The following is a 26268-nucleotide window of genomic DNA, read 5'->3' on the forward strand; positions in this document are numbered from 1 at the left end:
GTTTTTTGCTGGGAGCGATCGGAAGTGCTTTTTTGTGCCTACAGCTTTTTGTTTTGGATCTTCTGCACCATGTCTATCCGGAGACTGTTCAGGTCTCTCTTTTTCAGAAGTTTCTGGTCTTCATCATGACTGACTCGCCTTCGGCTCTCCCTGGTGTTTTCTCGCCAGGTTCTCTGGTTTCGGTTGGCCCTCTGTATGGGGTTTCTCTTGTCGTTCCCTTTTTTGTTCCCAACCGGGCTCTCCCTCTGTCTGGTTCTGTGCTTCTTGGAATTGGTTTCCTACCTCCTTCCAGGTTGGTTCGGCCCATCGGGTCTCTGCATCGCCCCTTCTTGTCTCTCTCTCTGTGGCCTGTTGGTGAAGTCTCTTCTAAGTACGATTGCTTCCTTGGCATCCTAGTCCATCTCCATGGACAGTGGCAACTGCCAGACGCTCAGTTCCAGGCCTTGGTTGCCTTTTTAGCCCAGGGTCTCGTCCGTGTGTCTTACGGCTGGCTGGGGTTCAGTCTCCTGACTGACTCCCTTCCTCTTGTGGTGTTCTTCCCACCCTAGCGACTGCTTTGGAACGTCCCATAGTCTCTGTGTCCCCCAATGAAGAGCGACCGAGAAAAAGGAGATTTTTTTTGTACTCCCCGTAAAATCTCTTTCTTGTAGCCTTCATTGGGGGACACAGCACCCACCCATGTCTTCATTCTTGTACGGGTGAGTACTAAAAAAATCTCCCTTTTGAAACCTATAATTACGACTCACTGGATCCTATCTGGGTGGAAGCGCCGCTGCAGTGCCTTTTTTTCCTCCAATATTTTACCATGTGAACATGGCCTTAGTCTCAGGTTGTGAGGTGTTGGCAGAGAAAATGGAGCTGTAAACAATGATAATGTTAACTTACTGATAATACATCTAGTACTCCTGAGCAGGGAGCAGATCCTACTCCTGGCTGCAGCAGCTCCTTCCCTTCAGCTTTCATTGACAGTTGGCATTGAGACTTCCTACCATCTCTGAGCCCAGGGGCCATAGAAATGGTGTCATGGAATGGCCAGATACCAGACGAGTTAGATGTAGCAGCACATACATATTTTATTGTAAATACGATACACACAAAAGGGGGCCCCTTGGGGCCTTCACTAGGAGTCCTGAAGCTGGCCTGGAGTCAGCAGGACCTTCTCTCCTGGCTTAAATGCTGGCATTCCAAGATACGGACAGCTAGCACAGCGAAATGCATCTCCCAGGTAGCACTGAAAGGCAAAAGACACAGCATTGGTACCATGTTGCCAGTTTTAGCCTCCTTGGCAGAGGACCTTACCCGATCTCACCCTCTCTACTTCCCATTCCTCTGTTGCCCTTCTCCCTATTGCTGAATTTGGGCCCTTTGTAAGCACAAACACGGACAGGAAAGAATCCCTTCAAGAAAGGGAGCTCTTCCTCCTTTCATTTGCCATGAGATCATGAGGGAGATTTATCAAAACTTGTGCAGAGAAAAAGTGGAGCAGTTGCCTATAGCCACCAATGAGATCACTTCTTTCAGTTTTCAGAGGCCTTTTAAAAAATATAAAAAGCAATCTGGCTGGTTGCTATGGGCAACTGCTCCACTCTTCCTCTGCACATGTCCTTAAAGCCTGTATGATCCCCATTAAGTAAGACTCTACCAAAGCTCAGTACTCACATTACCACAGGCTGAATTGGCAGGTTTGGGTGCAGCGCCCTTGGTCTTTTCTTCCTCCAGTTCCTCCGCTAGTCCGCACGTGCTGAGGGAAATAACAGAATCCATGACTTCTAAGCTGAGGAGTGGCCAATGGAGGATCTAGAGTTCTCTATAGTTTTCTAAACAAAACTTTAATGCCCAGGGCGGGAAAAGGGGTTAAATAAACCAAGAAAAACCTCCAAACCCCAGTCACCAAAGTGACGGGGTAAAAACCCCTTATTGAAAATTCCCTCCCTAACTGTAAATATAAAACTTCACTTTTATTTCACTATTATTAAAAAAGTCCCCTGTAGTGAATAAAATTAGCAGGCTATTCCCTCAACTAGTGTAACTTCTATCTGGAGTTCACAGTAATATGTACTTGACAGTGGCTGCAGACCACTGTCGATTGGGGAAAGTGCTGCAAATAAAATGTAATCAATCTGTCTCCCCTACATGTTTCGTGGTATGACCCACGTCCTCAGGGGTTAAGAGACAAATGGCCACGTGTATATGCAAGTGCTTCCTTTTATAACGTCCTCTGCACACTCCCCATACCTTAGAGCCAATCATGATCACACATGAACTTACCTGTTCCTATGCCACCTATCACTTGACCGTTTATTGCAGGTAACTGGGGTTAAAGGATAACTTCCGGCGCTTGTTAATGACATACATGGGTCGCCGCACTTACCCGTATTTTCCTTTTGTTTACATGTTCCGTTACGTAGATTGCGCATGCGCCCTATCTCCGGGCTCACTGTTCAATGCGCGATCAGCGCTGTGAGGACTCGCGCATGCGCGCGGACTTAGACCCATGTCCGTAACTCAGAATGTCAATGCGCATCTGCACGGACTTAGAATCTGGCTGATAGAACGTTATCTACCCAGTAATGGTGACATATATAGATCACAAGGATCTCTTAATCTATATATTAGGATTAACCCCTTCCCGCAGAATGGCATATATAAACGCCGGGTTGTGCAGTGCGTTCGCGCATCCCGGCGTTTATATATGCCATTCAGTTAACCCGGCGATGCGCAGCATCGCACGGGTTAACTGGCAGAAGTCCCGCTGTTTCCAGCAGGGGACAACTTCTGCTTCACCCCCAGGACCATCCATTGATGGTCCTGGTCAGCGATCACTGTGATTGGTCCCTGTGGACCAATCACAGTGATCTGGGGTGAAAGTTCAGATCCCCGCACTGCCCTCCCCTGGAAGTCGGGCAGAACGGGGGACGATGGCTGCGGGGGACCTGCGGCATAGGAGGGGAACATCAGGGGACCGGCGGACTTACCTGGCGGGACCGAGGAGCAGCGCGGGACCGGCCACGTGGAGGAGCAGCGACGGGACCGGCAGGTAAGTACATGGTCCTCAGAAGCAGCAGTGAAGATATTCACTGCTGCTTCTAGGAGTCTGAAAACTACAACTCCCAGCATGCCTAGACAGCCTTTGGCTGTCTGGGCATGCTGGGAGTTGTAGTTTTGCAACATCTGGAGGGCCCCAGTTTGGAGACCATTGTATAATGGTCTCCAATCTGTGCTCTTCCAGCTGTTGCAAAACTACAACTCCCAGTATGCACTGACTGTCCAGGCATGCTGGGAGTTTTAGTTCAGCAACATCTGGCCCTTCAGATGTTGCCGAACTACAACTCCCAGCATGCCCTTCAGCTGTCTGGGCATGCTGGGAGTTGTAGTTTTGCAACAACTGGAGACACACTGGTTGGGAAACATTGTCTGTTTCTAACTCAGTGTTTCCTAACCTGTGTGCCTCCAGCTGTTGCAAAACTATAACTCCCAGCATGCACTAACAGACCATGCATGCTGGGAGTTGTGGTTTTGCAACAGCTGGTGCACCCCCCCCCCCCCCCCCCCCCGTGAATGTACAGGGTACATTCACATGGGCGAGGCTTTTACAGTGGGTTTCTCGCATCTTGAGATGCAGCAAATTTTGCGCTGGGAAACTCGCTGTAATCCCCCGCCCATGTGACTGTACCCTAAAAACACTACACTACACTAACACAAAATAAAATAAAAAGTTAAAAACACTACATATACACATACCCCTACACAGCCCCCCTCCCCCAATAAGAACGTCCGGTACGCCACTGTTTCCAAAGCAGAGCCTCCAGCTGTTGAAAAACAACAACTCCCAGTATTGCCGGACAGCCGTTGACTGTCCACGCATGCTGGGAGTTTTACAACAGCTGGAGGCATCCTGTTTGGGAATCACTGGCGTAGAATACCCCTATGTCCACCCCTATGCAAATCCCTAATTTAGGCCTCAAATGCACATGGCGCTCTCACTTTGGAGCCCTGTCGTATTTCAAGGCAACGGTTTAGGGCGACATATGGGGTATCGCCGTACTCGGGAGAAATTACGTTATAAGGTTTGGGGGGCTTTTTCTTCTTTAACCCTTCATGAAAAGGAAATGTTGGGGTCTACACCAGAATGTTAGGGTAAAATTTTTTTATTTTTTACACTAACATGCTGATGTTGCCCTATACTTTACATTTTCACAAGAGGTAAAAGGGAAAAAAGGCCCCCAAAATTTGTAACGCAATTTCTCCCGACTACAGAGATACCCCATATGTGAGCGCAAAGTGCTCTGGGGGCGCACAACAGGGCCCAGAAGGGAGAGCGCACCATGTACATTTGAGGTGATTTGCACAGGGGTGGCTGATTGTTACAGCGGTTTTGACAAACGCAAAAAAAAAAAAAACCCCACATGTGACCCCATTTCGGAAACTACACCCCTCACGGAATGTAATGAGGGGTGCAGTGAGAATTTACCCCCCACAGGTGTCTGACGGATCTTTGGAACAGTGGTCCGTGAAAATGAAAACTTGTACAGCCGACTGTTCCAAAGATCTATCAGACACCAGTGGGGGGCAAATGCTCACTGTACCCCTCAAGGGGTCTCGTTTCCAAAATGGTATGCCATGTGTTTTTTTTTGCTGTTCTGGCACCAGAGGGGCTTCCTAAATGCGATATGCCCCCCGAGCAAAATTTGCTCTCAAAAAGCCAAATATGACTCCTTCTCTTCTGAGCATTGTAGTTCGCCCATAGTGCACTTCAGGTCAACTTATGGGGTACCTCCATACTCAGAAGAGAAGGGGTTACAAATATTGGGGGGTATTTCCTGCTATTAACCCTTGGAAAAATTTGAAATTTCGGGGGAAACACACATTTTAGTGAAAAAAAATAATTTTTTTTTACATATGCAAAAGTCGTGAAACACCTGTGGGGTATTAAGGCTCACTTTATTCCTTGTTATGTTCCTCAAGGGGTCTAGTTTCCAAAATGGTATGCCATGTGAGGGTTTTTTGCTGTTCTGGCACCATAGGGGCTTCCTAAATGCAACATGCCCCCCAAAAACCATTTCAGAAAAACGTACTCTCCAAAATCCCCTTGTCGCTCTTTCCCTTCTGAGCCCTCTACTGCGCCCGCCGAACACTTTACATAGACATATGAGGTATGTGCTTACTCGAGAGAAATTGGGCTACAAATATAAGTATAAATTTCTCCTTTTACCCCTTGTAAAAATTCAAAAATTAGGTCTACAAGAACATGCGAGTGTAAAAAATGAAGATTGTGAATTTTCTCCTTCACTTTGCTTCTATTCCTGTGAAACACCTAAAGGGTTAAAATGATGACTGAATGTCATTTTGAATACTTTGGGGGGTGCAGTTTTTATAATGGGGTCTTTTGTGGGGTATTTCTAATATGAAGACCCTTCAAATCCACTTCAAACCTGAACTGGTCCCTGAAAAATAGTGAGTTTGAAAATTTTGTGAAAAATTGGAAAATTGCTGCTGAACTTTGAAGCCCTCTGGTGTCTTCCAAAAGTAAAAACTCGTCACTTTTATGATGCAGACATAAAGTGGACATATTGTATATGTGAATAAAATTTTTTTTTTATTTGTAATATCCATTTTCCTTACAAGCAGAGAGCTTCAAAGTTAGAAAAATGCAACATTTTCAAATTTTTCATCAAATTACCATAAAATTTTACCACCATGTTAAAGTAGAATATGTCACGAAAAAACAATCTCGGAATCAGAATGATAACTAAAAGCATTCCAGAGTTATTAATGTTTAAAGTGACAGTGGTCAGATGTGCAAAAAACGCTCTGGTCCTTAAGGCCAAAATGGGCTTGGTCCTGAAGGGGTTAAGGTATTAGATAAAGGAGACTTATAGGGATCTATAATAGACAACCCATATAATCATTTGGCTGTACACTCTAATCTCTATAGTTGTATATCTAACAAGTGTATTAACAATTAATTCCCACTATTGATGAAGTGGTGGTATAGTTTAACCCTAGATGGCTTATAATTAATTATTAATCTATACACTTGCACTAAAAACAATCTATTTAGTTGTCTTCTATCTTTTTATGGGTTAGTTATATGTCTATCCATATATACACGTTTTATGCCAAAACGTGTATATATGGATAGACATATAACTAACCCATAAAAAGATAGAAGACAACTAAATAGATTGTTTTTAGTGCAAGTGTATAGATTAATAAATAAATAAATAAATAATTAATTATAAGCCATCTAGGGTTAAACTATACCACCACTTCATCAATAGTGGGAATTAATTGTTAATACACTTGTTAGATATACAACTATAGAGATTAGAGTGTACAGCCAAATGATTATATGGGTTGTCTATTATAGAGCCCTATAAGTCTCCTTTATCTAATACCTTAATCCTAATATATAGATTAAGAGATCCTTGTGATCTATATATGTCACCATTACTGGGTAGATAACGTTCTATCAGCCAGATTCTAAGTCCGTGCAGATGCACATTGACATTCTGAGTTACGGACATGGGTCTAAGTCCGCGCGCATGCGCGAGTCCTCACAGCGCTGATCGCGCATTGAACAGTGAGCCCGGAGATAGGGCGCATGCGCGATCTACGTAACGGAACATGTAAACAAAAGGAAAATACGGGTAAGTGCGGCGACCCATGTATGTCATTAACAAGCGCCGGAAGTTATCCTTTAACCCCAGTTACCTGCAATAAACGGTCAAGTGATAGGTGGCATAGGAACAGGTAAGTTCATGTGTGATCATGATTGGCTCTAAGGTATGGGGAGTGTGCAGAGGACGTTATAAAAGGAAGCACTTGCATATACACGTGGCCATTTGTCTCTTAACCCCTGAGGACGTGGGTCATACCACGAAACATGTAGGGGAGACAGATTGATTACATTTTATTTGCAGCACTTTCCCCAATCGACAGTGGTCTGCAGCCACTGTCAAGTACATATTACTGTGAACTCCAGATAGGAGAAGTTACACTAGTTGAGGGAATAGCCTGCTAATTTTATTCACTACAGGGGACTTTTTTTAATAATAGTGAAATAAAAGTGAAGTTTTATATTTACAGTTAGGGAGGGAATTCTCTATAGTTTTCTAGCACACAGCTCTTACCAGTTCTTGCAGGCTTTGCGTTTCTTTTCACTTCCTTCCCCACAGCCACCCGCTCGTAATGAAGATGGAGGTGGTTTTTTTAGGTCCTCTTGATCGAGGAGTTCATCTGAGTCTAAGAGATCCTGACAAAGAAGAAACAGATTTTCGTAAGCTCAATGAATGAAGCACCTGGAAGCTTCAATTTTAATGGGGACAGTATAGGAGGAGCTCAGTCAAAGGTATGTCTAAAGTGTCTCTGGGGTGGATTGTCCCACAAGAAAATTGGCCTTGTCCTTAAAGGAAATCTGTCATCAGTTTTACCTGCACTAATTGTCAGTACAGACAGATGAGTGCAGGTGACAATGATACTTAACTTATCCCGTTCCGTGCTCCAGTACTCCTGCTATCTTCTTCGCTATCTTCCGCTCTTGGCTGACTTGGAGCATGGGTGGAGCAGGAGCTTTGTGCATCACAAAGCTCCGTCCATGCTCCAAGTCGGCCCCTGAAATGAAGATACCGAAGAATACAGCAGGAGAACTGGAACCCTGAAAGGGATCAGGTAAGTATCGTTGTCATCACTGTCACAGGTAAGTGCAGGTGAACATTCCCTTTAAGGGGTAAAAAACAAATGTGCACCATACAGTCATGGCCATAAATGTTGGCACCCCTGGAATTTTCGTTAGTTAACCAGTAGAGGGAGCCAGCATGAGAAAGTGGAAAAGGCATGCAACTTGGCTTGCTGCAAATTAGGCCTGGCCTCTCTCCCTACAGGTGACTTCACACCTCCTTTCCATTTGTGCCAGTCTGCAAAAAAACAAATCAATGTGCAGTGCCATTTTGTTGGCATCTAAACATTGGTAAAGTACAGTAATGTTTTTTTAAGCCCTTCCTCAAGCAAATGTTGATTTCTGGCTTCCTTTTTTGGCCTCCTCACCTTCTAATACAACCACCGAGTCAAACGAGGGGCTTATTTTTTGGATAACAAAAATTCAAATTGCAAAATTTTTGTAGGGCACAAAACGGACAATACCACATTTGCAGTATATTTTGTTTTACTAGCATAAAAAAAAAAAAAAAAAATTTTTTTATATATATATATATATTCATACATATGCATACAAAAAAGTGTGCCCTGTTCTAGTAATGGTGCTGCGTGAGGGAGCGGGCAGCCCTATCAAACCAAATCCTGGGTGCCAAACTCCAGACTCACAGCGCTGGCTCCCTGATATCACTGACCATGCACTGTTCGATGCTAGTGCGTCTCCAGCAAAGGGATGAGGTTGGGAGCAGTACCTTGTCTCCTATGCACTGTGTGTGTGTGTGTGTGTGTGTGTGCGCGCGCGCTTTATAGCCTCTGTAAAGTGCAGGGACACAGGACAAATATACTATGGCAGCCTCTTCCCCCTTGTGTAAATATTTATTAATAAAAATAAATAAAATCCACTGACCACTAAAATAGTATTTACACTCATACTAACATGTCATTACATAGATGAAAAACAAAATCATGACACATTTCCTTTAAAAAAGAGTAGCTCCCACCATCCTTTTTCTTTTTTTTTTCTGTCCCTGCATATTGCCCATCTATCCCTAACCCCTATCTTTTACTATCTTAGAAATGCTTTTTTGTCTACCTGGTAGTGTGCTTACTTACTAGGCAGACTTCCCCAGCAGGCGCGACATCACTGATGCCTGCAGGGGCCGACTTCCGCCCTTAGCTCATCTATACAGGGTGCCTACAGCTGTTTCACCACTACAACTCCCAGCTTGCCCTGACATCTATTGGCTGTCAGGGCATGCTAAGAGTTTTAGTGGTGAAACAACTGGAGGCACCCCGTGTTGAAAACAATACCTTTGTCACGGCCATGGTCGCCACGCAACCCGCTCCTCCCCCCAAACCCCGCAACCGGCTATTGCCCGGCCGGCATCGGTCCTAATTCGGTCGTGGCGTCATGGCAGGCTGCAGCCGGCCACTAGGAGGGAGACCCCTAGTGGCCGGTTTTCAAATATAAAATACAATATTTTAATAAAAAATTAAAGTATATTAGAGATATGTTGTAATACATAAGTACTACAACATATGGAAAAAAAAAGGTTGGTGACAGTGCCCATTTAGGAAAATCTAAAAAGAAAATATAAACTGTGCTATACCAATCTGCTATAATCTTTCAGTTCGGAAACCAGTCACTCTCTGTAATAGGACAAATGGTCATCCGAGCAAAAGCTTGTTCACCCTATTCCCCAGCCATGTCCACTTTCCAATAGTGAACCCTATGCGCTAACTCCTTATCCCATTGGTGCATTTTTGTGATTTACCCTTGAGGTTATTTGTTTTTCAAGAAAAAACAACAAATCCCCTTGTCTCTGTAAATTATGTCATTAGAAAGAGGCGAGATCAGCACTGCTAAGTCTGACTTAGGACTGTAACATGGTGGGATGCGTGGACTGCTGTATTGAACCTTGGTGGTGCTCTGACTTCGTACAGTAGTTAATGTATTGTAGAACAAGAAAGGTAAGAAATAGTTGGCCACTCACCGATGCTGGTTTGATTAGCCTTCTTTATTAAATATACTCACATACATGGGGAGAGAGACAACAAGCAGGGGAATGAGCTGACTGGCAACGGGACCGTTTCACATGGTATACATGCTTCTTCTGGCCAGAAGAAGCATGTATACCATGTGAAACGTTCCCGTTGCCAGTCAGCTCATTCCCCTGCTTGTTGTCTCTCTCCCCATGTATGCGAGTATATTTAATAAAGAAGACTAATCAAACTAGCATCGGTGAGTGGCCGACTATTTCTTACCTTTCTTGTTCTGTAAATTAGGACTCTCCTTCTGTGTCTCAAAATCTTTGAACAGTTCATAAGTAAGACCACACAACTTACCACACCCTCATCATTGATGTCGTTGGCCGACAGCGTCCACAACTTTACGGCAGCTGGATCTGCAGAGGGCTTTTCTGGAAGACAAATGAAACATTATTATGGCTGCTCCCCACTATAACCTCTCCTCTAAGTACAGACATCTCACATCCACACTCCAGCAGTCATCTCACAGCCCTCATGAATCAGTACCAGACACTGGTCGCCTGGAAAGTGACAGCTGCCTTAAAGACCCCACTTCATAGTTTGGTTTTTTAGCTGCTATTGTAACAGAGACCACGTCACTGCTGGAAGATCCCAAAGTCTTCATGATCCTGTTCATCTGCTCCGAGGCCACAGGTTCTTGAAGAATCTACAAAGGAAACAAGGAGAAGAGTTCAGAGAATAGGACTCAATGAAGGACACAAGTTAGACATCTAGTCATAGGGCAGTAATGGTACTAGGGCTGGGAGATTATGACCTACATCGAAATCATTAGGATTAAATGGGCGCTTTTGGATTAAATGGACTCCTCTGTGCTCTCTCCTGTCCTATCAAACGGGAGAGAGCACAGAGGAGTGCCATCAGACAGGAGAGAGCACAGAGAAGTGCCATCAGACAGGAGAGAGCACGGAGGAGTGCTATCAAACAGGAGAGAGCACAGAGGAGTGCTATCAGACAGGAGAGAGCACAGCGGAGTGCTATCAGACAGGAGAGAGCACAGAGGAGTGCTATCAGACCGGAGAGAGCACGGAGGAGTGCTATCAGACAGGAGAGAGCACGGAGGAGTGCTATCAGACAGGAGAGAGCACAGAGGAGTCCTATCAGACAGGAGAGAGCACAGAGGAGTCCTCTCAGACAGGAGAGAGCACAGAAGAGTGCCATCAGACAGGAGAGAGCACACAGAGGAGTCCTATCAGACAGGAGAGAGCACAGAGGAGTCCTATCAGACAGGAAAGAGCACAGAGGAGTGCTAGCAAACAGGAGAGAGCACAGAGGAGTCCTATCAGACAGGAGAGAGCACAGAGGAGTCCTATCAGACAGGAGAGAGCACAGAGGAGTGCTAGCAAACAGGAGAGAGCACAGAGGAGTCCTATCAGACAGGAGAGAGCACAGAGGAGTACTATCAGACCGGAGAGAGCACAGAGGAGTGCTAGCCCACCCTCACTTCAGCTTGGACAAAGCCATGATTTCTATAAATAGGAAATAAAATTTTCTTATGAAGTATATTAGAAAGGTTAATGTTTTCCCAAGATGTACAACACACAAGGTTTTTGAATCTGACAGTGTCCATTTAACATTTCGAATATACTTTATTTATAGAAATCATGGCCTATTAACCCCTTAAGGACTAGGCCAATTTTATTTTAGCGTTTTAGTTTTTCCTCCTCGCCTTCTAAAATCCATAACTCTTTTATATTTTAATCTACAGACCCATACAAGGGCTTGCTTTTTGCGTGACCAATTGTACTTTGTAATGAAACCTCTCATTTTACCATAAAATGTACGGCGAACCCAAAAAATAAAAAAAAATTAGGGAGGAAATTTAGATGAAAACCACAGTTTTGCACATTTTGTACAAGTTACGGTAGAAATGACACGTGTTCTTTATTCTGTGGGTCAATATGATTAAAATGATACCCATTGCTAGATACTTTTATATTTTTGTACCGCTTAAAAAAAAAAAAAATCTAAAACTTTTTGTACAAAATCAGTAATCTAAAATCGCCCTATTTTGACCACCTATAACTTTTTCATTTTCCGTATATAGGGTGGTATGAGGGCTCATTTTTTGCGCTGTCATCTGTACTTTTTATCGATACCACATTTGCACATATAAAACTTTTAGATAATTTTTTGGGGAATAAAATGTGACAAAAAGAAGCATTTTTGGACTTTAAAAAAAAATAAAAATAAAATAAGTTTAGGCCATTCACCGTACGGGATCATTAACATTATATTTTGATAGTTCAGACATTTACGCGATACCAAAGACGTTTATAAAAAAAAAGTTGCGCTTTTTGGGGGTAAAATAGGAAAACCTGACAATTTTCATTTTTATTGGGGGGAGGGGATTTTTCGCTTTTTTTCAAATTTTTTTAAATTTATTTTTTTTACATTTTTCAATTTATTTATTTATTTATTTTTACACTTTTTATGTCACCATAGGGGACCATCTATAGCAATCATTTGATTGCTAATACTGTTCAGTACTATGCATAGGACATAGCACTGATCAGTATTATCGGCTATCTTCTGCTCTGGTCTGGTCTGCTCGATCTCAGACCAGAGCAGGAGACGGACGGAGGCAGGTGAGGGGACCTCCGTCCGCCATTACAGATGATCGGATTGCCGTGGCAGCGCCGCGGGGGCGATCCATTCATCTATTTTAACGTGCGCATTGCAGCAGATGCTGTGATCTGTACTGATCACGGCATCTGAGGGGTTAATGGCGGACATCCACACCATCGCGGATGTCGGCCATTACAGACGGGTCCCCGTACTTTTAAGTCTGTGGTCGTTAAGGGGTTAAACACCATTAGGGGTCGCTGTACCATCCAGAACATAATCCTGTCCGACTGCAGCACCATCTTTGTCCAAGCTGAAGCACAGGCAGAGACAAATCCCACTAAGTAAGAGTTGGACTAGCACACCTTTGTGCTCACTCATATATTAGTATGGCTCCTTAATGCTCTTCACACAGTATAATGTCCCTATAGTGCCCCCCACACTCAGCAGAATGCTACCTTGTGAGCTCCACTCAGTATAATGACTGACCCCCTAAGTAGGTTTTTAACATTTTTTTTAAATTAGAAATAAAGATTTACTGACAGAGTCCTGTTCCCACAAAGCTTACACTAGCTCCCTTTAAACACATCACATGTGATGCGTTCATCATGCCAATGTTACTGCATCTTTCTGTACAGCCTGAATGGTGAGCACGGCGTTGATGGCACCATATTCACCATGCTGATAGCACTGAAAATGACATGTGACACCATTTAACGTGAACCATACAAGTTTACGACAGTTATTTTGGCTTATTTTTAGTTTTGATTTTATTCCATTTAATTGTGTGGCCCCCTAGCTGGTACCACATAAGGTCCCTACTCTGAAAAGTTGTCATTTCTCCAGACTGTTTACTTGCAATGTTCAAATATTTCTATACAATAAATGACCCCTAAATCAGAACCCCACAACCCAGGGGCCAATTACAGAAGAACAGAGGGCTCTCACCAAAGAGTGACATTCTGGAGCTACCATGATCTGTACTGGCTTTGTCTTCCAGTATTGGACTCACCTGTGTCACTTCTGTTAATCCAGACAATGTGAGAGTGGAGGAGAGCTGTGCCGAGGACCGCAACCCAGCTACACCAGCTGAAGGAGAAAAGCATGATAGTGTCACTAGCACTTAAAGAGTACCTGTCACCAAAGAAAACTTTTAATATAGTGTTCCTTGTGTAATTAGCAGACACTTTCCCATTCACTTGCTTTTAAAATTATCAACATAAATAGGTTTAAAATGTAATAGAAAAATTGGCCACTAGGTGGCACTGTTCTGGTCCCTGCTGCAAATGATAAAGTGAGTTTGGTCTCCTCCTGGCCTGGTAGAAGACCAAACTCAGTAAGTGCTTCTCTGCACTGAGCTTGATTGATAGCTGCACAGACTGAAAGCTGCACAGAGCCTCAATGAAAGCTGCACAGACTGAAAGCACGAGGTCTTCTATTCATCACAGCACTGCAATGATGTGAGGGTGGAAGTGGTCCCCTAGCAAGCTTCAGTGATTTCATGCCTGCTGGGAAACACCTACTCTTTCCTGCTTGGAGATTGCACTATGTGAGTAAGAATAAAGCTATGATACACAGCTTTTTAAAGCTCTGACATTTTTTTTAACAGCAGGAGGGGTGTTTGGAGTAGTTAGGGAACATAGCCTGAGTTAGTTTAGAAAAGTTTATTTGGTGACAGGTACTCTTTAAGGTATACAACATGGTCAGTGCGAGAGAGTCTGTGCAGGGGGGGGGGGGGGGGGTCGTATTTGGCTAGTTAGCAGCTGCCAAATACTTCCTCAATCTGATTGATTTCCCAAACCCCCTTAAAACTTGTACTAATGAATTGTCAGAGGAATGCATACAAATTATGTCTTTCACATGTAAAATATAACTTCCTGCAGCAGAAGAAGGGACTTTCATATGGATGAAGACTTTGGCCATCAAAGGGAATTCCTATAGATAACCCTGATAAATCTGCTGTGTCCTGGATATGACTGATGTCTTCTAGGTTACTTGAAGTGATCTCTCCCACACAGAACCTCATGCTTACCAGATTGAGGGTCCACTGGCTCCTGAAGCAATAGGCTTCCTCCAGGCTTTAGAATCCGGGCAACTTCTGCCAAAACATCCAAGCCATGAACAGTAATGCTTCCTGGGACCAGACCGAGAAGGACTGCATCAAAGCTGGAGTCAGCGTGAGCGGCTGGACAGGAAGAGAGTGTCAGGGAAGAAATAATGACAACCACATGACCCCCACCCCAAAAAGGCAGCTAGATGAACTACCTACACATCATCAAGCGCTCCACATTTTCCACATTGACCCTTCCCCCTGAAGCTACCGAAGCCTGCACCTGAGACACAAACTCCTGCAGAGCCTCCTGAGCACAGCCACCATCCCAGGTGACAAGCACGTGACGAAAGCACGACAGGCGGTCCTTCAGAGCAGCCATCCTGAAAGGAAAACCAGACATCAAGAGAGAAGCCAACAACCACCTAACAACACTACGGCCCTTCACATATCGCCATAAACTGCACTCCATTTCAATACTACATAGTGTAACCACATCATGTTACAATTGGAGATTTATAAATTTACCAAACAAATGGCCAAATCAATATCTCAGACAGTGGACGTCAATTAGTTTTTGTTTAGAAAAAGTAGTTTTGCTTTGCAAGTGCTTCAATTCCCTAATCTAGGATGACTTTTCCAGGAAAATGGAACTACTTTTACTAGACAAAACAAACTGATGGCCTCTGCTTGAGTTTCAATGATTTGTACTGAAAATTCACTCATCTCTACTTATAATATATTATATAATCACAATATCATGTGTTCCACTACATATGCACTGATCAGCTTTAACATCAAAGGGGTTTTCTGATCACTTTAAAGAAATTCCTACAGCTGGGGAAAAAAACTTTACTCACCTCTAAATTTGCAACCGCTCTAATGCTTCCCACTGGAAGTTCTGTGATCACATGACATTTATTGTTAATACAACACTGCAGCCAAAGTGGTCACATGCTGGAGAACAATAGAAGAAGAAAAAAGATCAAAGGATCCAGGCGCTGCTTCATCCAAATTAACCCCTTAAGGACGCAGGACGTAAATGTACGTCCTGGTGAGGTGGTACTTAACGCACCAGGACGTACATTTACGTCCTGTGCATAACCGCGGGCATCGGAGCGATGCTCGTGTCATGCGCGGCTGATCCCGGCTGCCGATCGCAGCCAGGGACCCGCCGGCAATGGCCGACGCCCGCGATCTCGGGGATCCGATCATTCATAACGCCGCACGGAGGTCCCCTCTCCTTCCTCCGTCCGGCTCCCGGCGTCTCCTGCTCTGGTCTGTGATCGAGCAGAAGATCACCGAAAACACTGATCTGTTCTATGTCCTATACATAGAACAGATCAGTATTAGCAATCATGGTATTGCTATGAATAGTCCCCTATAGGGACTATTCAAGTGTAAAAAAAAAATGTAAAAAAATGTTAAAGTAAAAGTTAAAAAAAAAGTGAAAAATCCCCTCCCCCAATAAAAAAGTAAAAACGTCCGTTTTTTCCTATTTTACCCCCAAAAAGCGTAAATTTTTTTTTTATAGACATATTTGGTATCGGCGCGTGCGTAAATGTCCGAACTATTAAAATAAAATGTTAATGATCCCGTACGGTGAACGGCGTGAACGAAAAAAAAAAAAAAAGTCCAAAATTCCTACTTTTTTAATACATTTTATTTAAAAAAAAAATTATAAAAAATGTATTCAAAGTTTTTTATATGCAAATGTGGTATCAAAAAAAAGTACAGATCATGGCGCAAAAAATGAGCCCCCATACCGCCGCTTATATGGAAAAATAAAAAAGTTAGAGGTCAAAATAAAGGGATTATAAACGTACTAATTTGGTTAAAAAGTTTGTGATTTTTTTAAGCGCAACAATAATATAAAAGTATATAATAATGGGTATCATTTTAATCGTATTGACCCTCAGAATAAAGAACACACATCATTTTTACCATAAATTGTACGGCGTGAAAACGAAACCTTCCAAAATTAGCAAAATTGCGTTTTTTGTTTTAATTTCCCCACAAAAATAGTGTTTTTTGGTTGCGCCATACATTTTATGATATAATGAGTGATGTCATTACAAAGGACAACTGGTCGCGCAAAAAACAAGCCCTCATACTAGTCTGTTGATGAAAATATAAAAGAGTTATGATTTTTATAAGGCGAGGAGGAAAAAACGTAAAAATTTAAGTCCTTAAGGCCAAAATGGGCTGAGTCCTTAAGGGGTTAATCCAGAAATGCTGAATGGTATAGTAGCCAAGGAACTTTATTTATATATCAAAGTACAGGATTATGACGCGTTTTGGGCTGGCTTTCCCCTTCATCAGATAATCTAAAACCTTTTAGATTGTCTAAGGAAGGGGCAAGCCAGCCCAGAAACGCGTCATAATCCTGTACTTTGATATATAAATAAAGTTCCTTGGTTACTATACCATTCGGCATTTCTGGATTAATTTGGATGAAGCAGCACCTAGATCCCTTGTTTTTTTTTTTTATTCTTCTATTGTTCAAGTTACCACAGGTCGGTTTGCCCCCCCACCCCCTGTGACCATCAGGCTGAGCAGCTCATTCCACCATCTAGTACCCCTTGAAAGGGGTGATATGCGCATTTTATCTGTCATAAGGTAAGCGGCCACCTAGACGGACTACTTGAGTGTTACATCCTCTGCACACCTTCCACACCTTCTGAGGGTAATACACGAGGCTCTGCCTCCCGGTTGTCTCTTTTTGTCTTTCTACTTCTATACATGCTGGAGACAATATACACTTGGCAGGAAACACCAACCTAATTTAGGGGCAGAGGTTTCTATAATTTTTTTTTTTTAACACAATGGGAAAGCCCCTTTAAAACCACTGATATATGACGCCAATGACACCAATAATCTCATGACAGCGGCACCTGCCAAAGGAAAACATGTCTGAGTGACTTTGGAAAGAGACAAATTGCGTAGGCTAGGCTACCTGATAGGACTCTGAAATGAAAGGTCTTGGGTGTTCCTGGTATGAAGTGGTCAGTACACACCAATAATGCTCCAAGGAAGAACAATTGGAATATGGAGAGATAAGCCCATGAGGGAAGGAAATCTGATAAATGGAGAAAATGACATTTTTCTGTAAGTTTCTTAGGCCCCTTCACATATGTCCGTCTTCTAGCAACGGTTCACTCTGGCGCTGTTAAACAAGCACTGGAGGGAAACTGTTTGTAGAACTGATCCCATTCATTTGAGTGGGACAATTCACATTCATCCAGTGTCTCAAATTGGATGTCGGATGGTAGAACACATCACATGGGCGCCAAACAACAGAACGCATTTTGCTGCATTTCCCTGTCCTGGATGCACATTTAATGCACTTTTGTCATCAGTTGTGGTGAGTTTTAGGCTGGGTTCCCTGAGCTGGACACCAGACATGTGTGAACCCAGCCTTATACTCTTATGTGAATGCAGCCTTATCTTCTATTAACCTATTGATTTATAGAAGGTTGTTAAAGGGGTACTCCGCCCCTAGACATCTTATCCCCTATCCAAAGAATAGGGGATAAGATGTCTGATGGCGGGGGTCACGCTACTGTTGACTGCCGGGAACTCGTCTGCGGCACCCCAGACATCCAGTGCACGGAGCAAACTTTGCTCTGTGCTGGATGACTGGCGATGCAGGCTTGTGATGTCACAGGCACTCCCTGCTTGTATGTCAAGGCCACGCCCCTCAATACAAGTCACGCCCCCTCCCATATACTTGCATTGAGGGTGTGTGGCCATGACATCACAAGCCTCCGTCGCTGCACCCGACGCTCTAAACGGACCCCCGCAATCAGACATCTTATCCACTTATCCTTTAGGGGATAAGATGTCTAGGGGAAGAGTACCCCTTTGATAATCGGGGCACTTAGGCCAGGTTCTTACAACAGAATCCCTGCCTGGAAATATTTCGGGGGGAGATTCTAAGGACATACATTGCTAACTGAATCAGTCAGCACTAGGATCACGCAGACATCATTGTTCCCCATAGATGGCAATGTATTCCGTGTGTATTCCACCAAAAGAATGAACAAGTTCATTCTTTTGGCAGATGAATTCCAGCAGCGGAAAGCTCAGTCGCTAAAATTCCATAGTTTGCACTGTGCAGTGGAATTGACTGCAATGGGACTCTGCTGTACCAACATTTCCTAGAGGAATTCTGCTTGTTTCGTTGTGTGGACCTGTTGCTGATGTCTTGGAGTCAGATACCATGAGAAACCTTCAGAGGAGTCCATGCCAGGACAGATGTGCCCTGAGCTGTTTTGGATTCTAATGTGATGGCTAATGGGTGTACATTACATTCACATACCTAAGTTTATTATATTATGCTAGGTATACTTTATATATTTGATTAAATTAAAAGCCATTATACATGATATTACAGTCACAGTTTATGAGCCTGCTTTCCAGTTAATGACATCACAGTATATTAAATTATGCTGAAATGGTTAAAAGCAATCTGTCATCAGTGTCACCAGCAATAACCTGCTGGTACAGGCTTGTAGTGCGGGTGATAATAATAATACTAATACTTACCTATGCCAATCTGTAGCCATGTTCGCCTGCTAATCTTATTTGGGCCGCAGGCCCTACACTCCATCATATGACATCACAGTCTATGACATGATTTCAGTCTATTACATATAAGTTCAGCATCTTATCTCACACTATGCTTTATTATGACAGCATCACAGTCTATGATATCACAAAGTGCTATAACAGTATAACAGTGCACACCCAAGGTATTTAACAATCAATACTCTTTATTGTACAAAAGGTTACATTTAATTACATCACACTCTAATGTAGACAAAGACATCTAAAAACATTTAAAAGACCCATAAGAGGGACCCACCCCTGAGGAAGTCACCTTGGTGTGACGGAACGCGTGGGGTCCGGTGGTCCTGTCCTGCACTTTTATACCTGGCTGCTCCTCTGTCTGCGGTTTGCTACCTCATCATCTATATTCATATGTATTCATATTTTGCACACTTACCTTGCATTCTTATATCTCTAGGCTAATTTATTATACCTTATTATGGTTTTGAATGTACCTTAAGTCATTTATGTTTACCGCATTGCACACTTGGTAGATGCAGTATTGTTGTTATCTTGACTATTCTTGCAGGACGGGACTTGGGGTGAGGGGGATCATGGCCCCTCCCCGTGTTGTACTGTGCTGTACCCTCTTATGGGTCTTTTAAATGTTTTTAGATGTCTTTGTCTACATTAGCGTGTGATGTAATTAAATGTAACCTTTTGTACAATAAAGAGTATTGATTGTTAAATACCTTGGGTGTGCACTGTTATACAGTGTTTCTTTCTCTTTTCTTGCTTTGTGATATGTTTGGTCACTGTAGGTAGCACCCCGGTTTATTTATTGTAATTTTGTACGGTTGAGGCCCCCCCCCCCTCTATTTTCTCGCTTTAGTCTATGATATCACACTATGCTGCATAATACATGATGCCATAGTCTATAATAGTGTTTCCCAACCAGGGTGCCTCCAGCTGTTGCAAAACTACAACTCCCAGCATGCCCGGACAGCCTTTGGCTGTCCGGGCATGCTGGGAGTTGTAGTTTTGCAACAGCTGGAGGCACCCTGGTTAGGAAAAACTGGTCTATAATATGATATATCGTGATAGACAGTCAGCAATGCTCCATGACCTTGCACCACTGTTCACTGTAACACTTTGTGTCATGGTCTACTCTATTACCTCACACTATACGAAGCTCCACGAGTCTATATCATAATTCATACTATGACGTTCTAGTCTATTATATAACAACATACTCCATTATGTGACATCACAGTCAGCTATATAACACCACATGTCCTTATGAGGTGACAGTCTATAATAACATACTATACTCCATGATATCACTGTACGTTAATGCTTCTCCTTACCCGCTTTCTCCTTCTTCAGCCGGTGGCGATGCTCCTGTTTACTTCTCACTTCCGCCCACAAGAGAAGTATCCCCGGGAGTGACGTCATCACATGGTGTGCACGCCCATTCACTGGCAGATGAGGCTCAGACAGTTCCCCGCTGCCAGCCGTTGAGATGGCGGCAGTCGCGGTGAGGTCGCTGGCTGCAGCGGGCGGGCGAAGGCTTTTCCTGCTGTGCGGGCGTCGGCAGGCGGGTGAGGAGTGGGGGTGGTGCGGGGAAGTGGTGGGGGAGAAAGCGGTGGCCAAGGTGAAATGAAGGACACGGGCCGGAAATAGCAGACACCTGATGACATTCTCCCAAATCAACAGAACATGCCCCCAAACTCTTCAGTTACCCCAAAACATGCCCTCAAGTCACCCTCAGAACATGCCCCGAGTTTTCAGACACCCCGGGCACATGCCCTCCCCCACCCCCAAACTTTCCATTTAACCCCGCCCTCCTGCACCCCAAAGCATGCTCCCAACATGGTCTGCAATAGGTCACCCCCAGACCGTACTTCACACGGGTGCCCCTAAATAAATCCATAAATTATCCAGATTAACCCCAAGCCCCCCTCCCCCCAGTCCAGGTATAATGTCTGTTACCCCACCCCCAAAGAATGTGTCCAGGTGTAACATCTGTCACCCCACAGAATGTGTTCAGCGTAATGTCTGTGATCTCCACCCAGACCATGTCCAGGTGTAATGTCGCCCCCCCCCATAATATGTCCAAGTGTAAGTCTGTCACCCCCACAGAACGTGTTCAGGTGTAACGCCTGTCACCTCCCCCCCCATAATATGTCCAGATGTAAGTATCACCCCCCCCCCCCGCCCATTAACGTGTCACCTCCACAGAACGTGTTAAGGTGTAATGTCTGTCACCAACCCCCCCCCCCCCCCCCCCAATAATGTCATCCCCACAGAACATGTTCAGGTGAAGACATCTCTATCCAGCCAGTCCCATGTTTATCAGCTATGACCTTAGGCCAGGGAACAGGGATAGAGATGAGCGAACTTACAGTAAATTCGATTCGTCACAAACTTCTCGGCTCGGCAGTTGATGACTTATCTGGCATAAATTAGTTCAGCCTTCAGGTGCTCCGGTGGGCTGGAAAAGGTGTATACATTCCTAGGAAAGAGTCTCCTAGGACTGTATCCACCTTTTCCAGCCCACCGGAGCACCTGAAAGCTGAACTCATTTATGCAGGAAAAGTCATCAACTGCCGAGCCGAGAAGTTCGTGACGAATTGAATTTACTGTAAGTTCACTCATCTCTAATCAGGGATGATGCACAGCGAGATGGTGCCCCTGAGGTCAGCAAGTTATGGCAGAGAGTGTCAGTAGGGCCTCAAAATTTTATCAAACCAACACTGATAAATTAAAACAATGGACCTCTGCTTATTTTCCAGCCCTGACACGGTCACCCTGGTGCTCTGCTCGAACCTTATCGGTTACCTCTGTTGTAAGATCAACAGACCAGAAGTTTCCCCCACCTTTTCCAGATGTCTCCCCGTCAGACGTGGCAGAGGAACAGAGTGCTTCACCTCCCAGGTAGGATGAGGTGCCTCACAGTCACCATATGTGGGGGACTCATGGGGTCCTGGTCTGATCACAGCTGTGGCTGCAGGTACACGGACCAGGGAGGAGAGGAATCGGAGGGTTACGAGAGCGAGGAACAGCTCCAGCAGCGCATCCTCTCCGCTGCCCTGCCCTTCGTGCCTGAGTATGGCTGGAGCTCAGAGGCTATTGCAGAGGGGGCAAAGGTAAGTCCTGGCTCAGTGAGGTTGGTCTCTAGGCGAGGGAAGGCATCGTTGACCTCTTTCTTCTGTTTACAGTCCCTGGATCTGTCTGCAGCTGCAGCAGGAATGTGTGAGAATGGTGGCAGTGAGCTCGTCCTGCACTTTGTTTCTCTGTGTAATAAAAACCTGACTGAACTACTGGAGCAAGAGCACAAACTGGTCCAGCTGGGCAGCGCTGAGTGAGTACGGGGGGCATGAAGCTCCCTATAACATATACGTCACATAATATTCAGGGCACAGGATATAGGATATGTCACATAATGATTAACACTCGTCTCTTATATATGATACTGCAGGAAGAAGCCAACAGCACAGTTTCTGAGAGATGCAGTGGAGTTTCGGCTGAAGATGCTCGTCCCGTACATTGGACGGTGGCCACAGGTAGCTCCATTATCATAATGACTATATTTTCCATATTCAGAAGCTATATCTGTAAAGTGGTGATGTGGCCTTTTGTATAATACTAGATTTTGCCTGCGGCTTCGCTTGCGTTAAATTTGGGGTAACATAGATCTACTTTTTACAATCCAATAGTAATGAGGCCGCTCTGGGTAAAGTATATGGGCATCCAAACAACCCCAATTCTTTCGACTTTGATCGCCGCATCTAAAGAGTAAATGCCGGACATCTGCCGAGACGGCGAGCTCAGCTCCTGAGTTCGCTTCATAACCCTCCCGTGCCACAGCGCTGGGTATACCCGGCCTTCTGCGGCAAGGGGTTAATTCATACAAACTTTAAACCCCCGTTTCACCCCTTCAGGGGTGGAATTTTAGAAAACGTTAAAACACATGTTTCTTTATCTCTTATTGTTAGCCTAAAAACAAAGTTTTATGCTTCTAGCTTCAAAAATGACAGACCTCCATACAAACTTTCAACCCCTATTTCACCCCCTTAAGGGTTGAATTTCGAAAAATCCTTTCTTATTCCTCGTCTGTCTTAAAAACAACACCTGTGAAAAAATTCAGCTTTCGAGGTCCAAGGGTTTAGGCTGGGCGTTGAGTCAGTCCTTCTCTTTTTTTTTTTTTTTATATATAGATAAAGTAAAGCCTGGAAGTGATGACCTCACTGCTGTATAATATCCACAGCTGTACAATATACATGGATTAGCCATAAGATCAAAACCACCTGCCTAATATTGTGTGCCGCCAAAATAGCTCTAGCCAGTTGAGGCCTGGGTTCCACTAGATCTGAGGGTGTTCTGTGGCGTTTGACACTAAGATAAAGCAGCAGAAGTCCTGTATGTTGTGAGGTCAGGCCTCCATGGATTGGTATTGTTTTCCAGTACAGATGCTCGATCATAGGTTTTGCAGCAGAACATTGCCTAGAGCAGTGTTTCCCAACCAGGGTGTCTTCAGCTGAGGCAAAACTACAACACCCAACATGCCCGGACAGCTGAAGGCTGGATCTCAGGCACTTAGCAGTCATTTGGCGATCGGACAGCGAGGAGGAAGGTAGGGGCTCTCTTTCTGTCCTGTAAGCTGTTCGGGATGCCGCGATTTCAACGCAGTGATCACGAACAGCTCCCTGAGCTAACCAGCAATGTCTTACTTTCACTTTAGACGCAGAGTTCAACTTTGAACTCCGCATCTAAAGGGTTAATTGCACACCGCAATCAGTGCCATGCGCTATTAGCCACGGGTCCCAGCCGTTGTTAGAGGCCGGGCCCGACCCGCCATGATGCGGGGCCACACCGTAGCCTTGCTTTATAGAAAGGGAGTGGGTGGAGGGCGTATAGGTACACCCTCCGTCCCCAACAGGTTAAGTGTAACTTTTATAACTGTCTGCTATGTGCGAAAAAACTGAAATAGTCAGCACTTCCATTTATATGATGTGCAGGTGCACACTGTCATGGCAGATAAAAACATACAAAAGAATAGCATCATGTACCTGAAATATGAGGTTACAGCCTGTCTGGTTTAATGGTTTTCAGTTGTAATTGCAACTCTTTTACAGGCAATGGGGATTCTTCTTTTGCCCCACAATATTCCCTCCAGCCTGAAGCTCCTTACAGACATGGTGGATGACATATGGCACTACGCCAGTGACCAGTCTACAGATGTGAGTTGTCAGAACCCCCTATGTCTGAGCTGACTATGTTGTATCTCTGGTGGTGACAGTGTTTGAACAGGTCCCCTCTTGTATACATAACCCTCTACCCCACCAGATAGGTTACTGTCCACAGGTCATTTTCCTCCAGTGCTGACTAGCTCCCACTGATGTCATGTTTGCAGGTCAGCTGGTACACACGCAGGGCGGTGCTGGCCGGAATCTATAACACCACCGAGCTTGTCATGATGCAGGACACCTCACCAGATTACGAGGACACATGGAACTTCCTGCACAATCGTGTCTCTGAGGCCATGACTATGGGAGAGTCTGTAAAACAGGTACACGCACGGCTGGAGTGGACACTGACCCATAGGGAATATTTCAATCTGCATTTTTCTCAACTGTGGCATAAATTGTGCAACCCTTTTGTGTGTCACTTTTTCATCTATAATACTTTTAATATGTTTTAGACACACTGCACCTCATTCAGCATGATTTGTAACAACTTCAAGATAGCATAAAAGTCTACACTAGAAATAAGACCGTCTAATGCTGTGCTAAATCTTTCAAACAGTCTGAGCTAATCCTAAAACTGTCCATTCACTTTGTGTTATCTCGCTGTTGCAGTGTCCATTGTCTCTTTACTGTAGGTGACTGCTACAGGAGAAGCTGTGATCCAGGGCTTGATGGGAGCTGCGGTTACTGTGAGTATCCAGGGGCAGGTCAGAAGGGTACTTGTAATGTTAGCAGGTTGTGGCTGAAGTGCAATTTCAGGAATGAGGTTAGTGTAGGACACTGAGTGGTCTGCATGTTCTGTCCAGCTGGGGGATGAGCAGACAGCACTGTACATCATATAGGGAACAGATCACTGAGTCACATTATTTTCCTCTTTTCCAGTTAAAGAATCTGACGGGACTGAACCAGCGTCGATGAAGCACTTACCCCTTCCCCTGTCATGTATTAAAAGTATGTACACGGCAGCGATGTCCTGTGTTTGTGCGGCAATTCCCTGCTCTCTACCAGCTTTAGAGGCAGGCAGTGACTTTAAAGGGGTTATCCAGGAAAAAATGTTTTTATATATATCTGGCTCCAGAAAGTTAAACAGATTTGTAAATTACTTTTTTTAAAAAAAATCTTAATCCTTTCAGTACTTATGAGCTGCTGAAGTTGAGTTGTTCTTTTCTAAGTGCTCTCTGATGACACCTGTCTTGGGAACTGTCCAGTTTAGAAGTAAATCCCCATAGCAAACCTCTTCTACTCTGTGCAGTTCCCGAGACAAGCAGAGATGTCAGCAGAGAGCACTGTTTCCAGACAGAAAACAACAACTCAACTTCAGCAGCTGATAATTATTGAAAGGATTAAGATTTTTTAATAGAAGTAATTTACAAATCTGTAACTTTCTGGAGCCAGTTGATAAGAAAAAGTTTTTTCCTGGATAACCCCTTTAATGTTCACTTCTCACTTCTATAAAACAAGAAGATCCTAATTGAGAGAAGAAATGAACTAAATCCTATCCCTACCACCACCCCAGCAAAAACTTCTTTCTTCCTTATGATATAAATAAATATAAATGTATGAAATGGGTCTCCTCAGGCGTGCCAGTCATTGTGGAGTATTAGGTCTTGGCTAAATTAAAAAAATAATTTTTTTTGTTTGTGTTATTGATTTAAATTGTTGAGAGCGAGTCCATACAGACTGCATACAACACAGTGTATTATACTGCATTGTAGCTCTATAGTTAAAATAAAAACCAATCAGTGGTCTGAGGAGCCTCAGTGTAGGCCAGGCATTAAAGGGTGGCCACCTCCCATAGACATGAAGGGAGCGTGTCATGATGGGGGATAAGATGTCTAAGGCTGGAATACCCCTTCAAAGTGGTTTCCACCATAAGGTGATTTTAGTATGTACCTGGCAGACAGTAATGGACATATCTGCACTTGTCTTGGGGCTAAATGGCTATGTTGTGAGATTACCATAACACTGTGGCTAGCTGTTTGTGAACTAGTATTTCCTGTTTGACTTTTCTTTTTTTTTACTACAAATCCCACAATTCCATCTTCCTCCCTCCCACACATCAGTCACCCCACCCATTGAAACATAAATGAGCTGCATCCATTCAAATCAGTGTGGTTTTCAATCAGGGTGCCTCCAGCTGTTGCATTAGTTGCA

At 44.1% G+C, this 26268-nt stretch overlaps 2 protein-coding genes across 2 annotated transcripts; one reads left to right on the plus strand and one right to left on the minus strand.

Annotated features, from left to right (window-relative positions):
- Positions 1 to 1053: 1053 nt before the first annotated feature.
- Positions 1054 to 20374, minus strand: CIAPIN1 (cytokine induced apoptosis inhibitor 1). Its single transcript, XM_056525332.1, has 9 exons — positions 20233 to 20374; positions 14534 to 14697; positions 14297 to 14449; positions 13277 to 13353; positions 10189 to 10348; positions 10000 to 10073; positions 7134 to 7255; positions 1660 to 1741; positions 1054 to 1231 (listed from the first exon to the last, which is right to left on the minus strand). Exons 2-9 carry the CDS (start codon positions 14694 to 14696, stop codon positions 1121 to 1123), a joined length of 942 nt encoding a protein of 313 aa, XP_056381307.1. The 5' UTR covers position 14697; positions 20233 to 20374; the 3' UTR covers positions 1054 to 1120.
- On the plus strand, positions 20254 to 25747 carry COQ9 (coenzyme Q9). Its single transcript, XM_056525333.1, has 9 exons — positions 20254 to 20466; positions 21661 to 21802; positions 21879 to 22014; positions 22087 to 22229; positions 22347 to 22431; positions 24004 to 24108; positions 24282 to 24437; positions 24750 to 24803; positions 24997 to 25747. The coding sequence occupies exons 1-9, from the start codon at positions 20388 to 20390 to the stop codon at positions 25030 to 25032; spliced, it is 936 nt and encodes a 311-aa protein (XP_056381308.1). The 5' UTR covers positions 20254 to 20387; the 3' UTR covers positions 25033 to 25747.
- Positions 25748 to 26268: the final 521 nt, after the last annotated feature.

Source organism: Hyla sarda, chromosome 6 (assembly GCF_029499605.1).
Source record: "Hyla sarda isolate aHylSar1 chromosome 6, aHylSar1.hap1, whole genome shotgun sequence".
NCBI lineage: Eukaryota > Metazoa > Chordata > Amphibia > Anura > Hylidae > Hyla > Hyla sarda.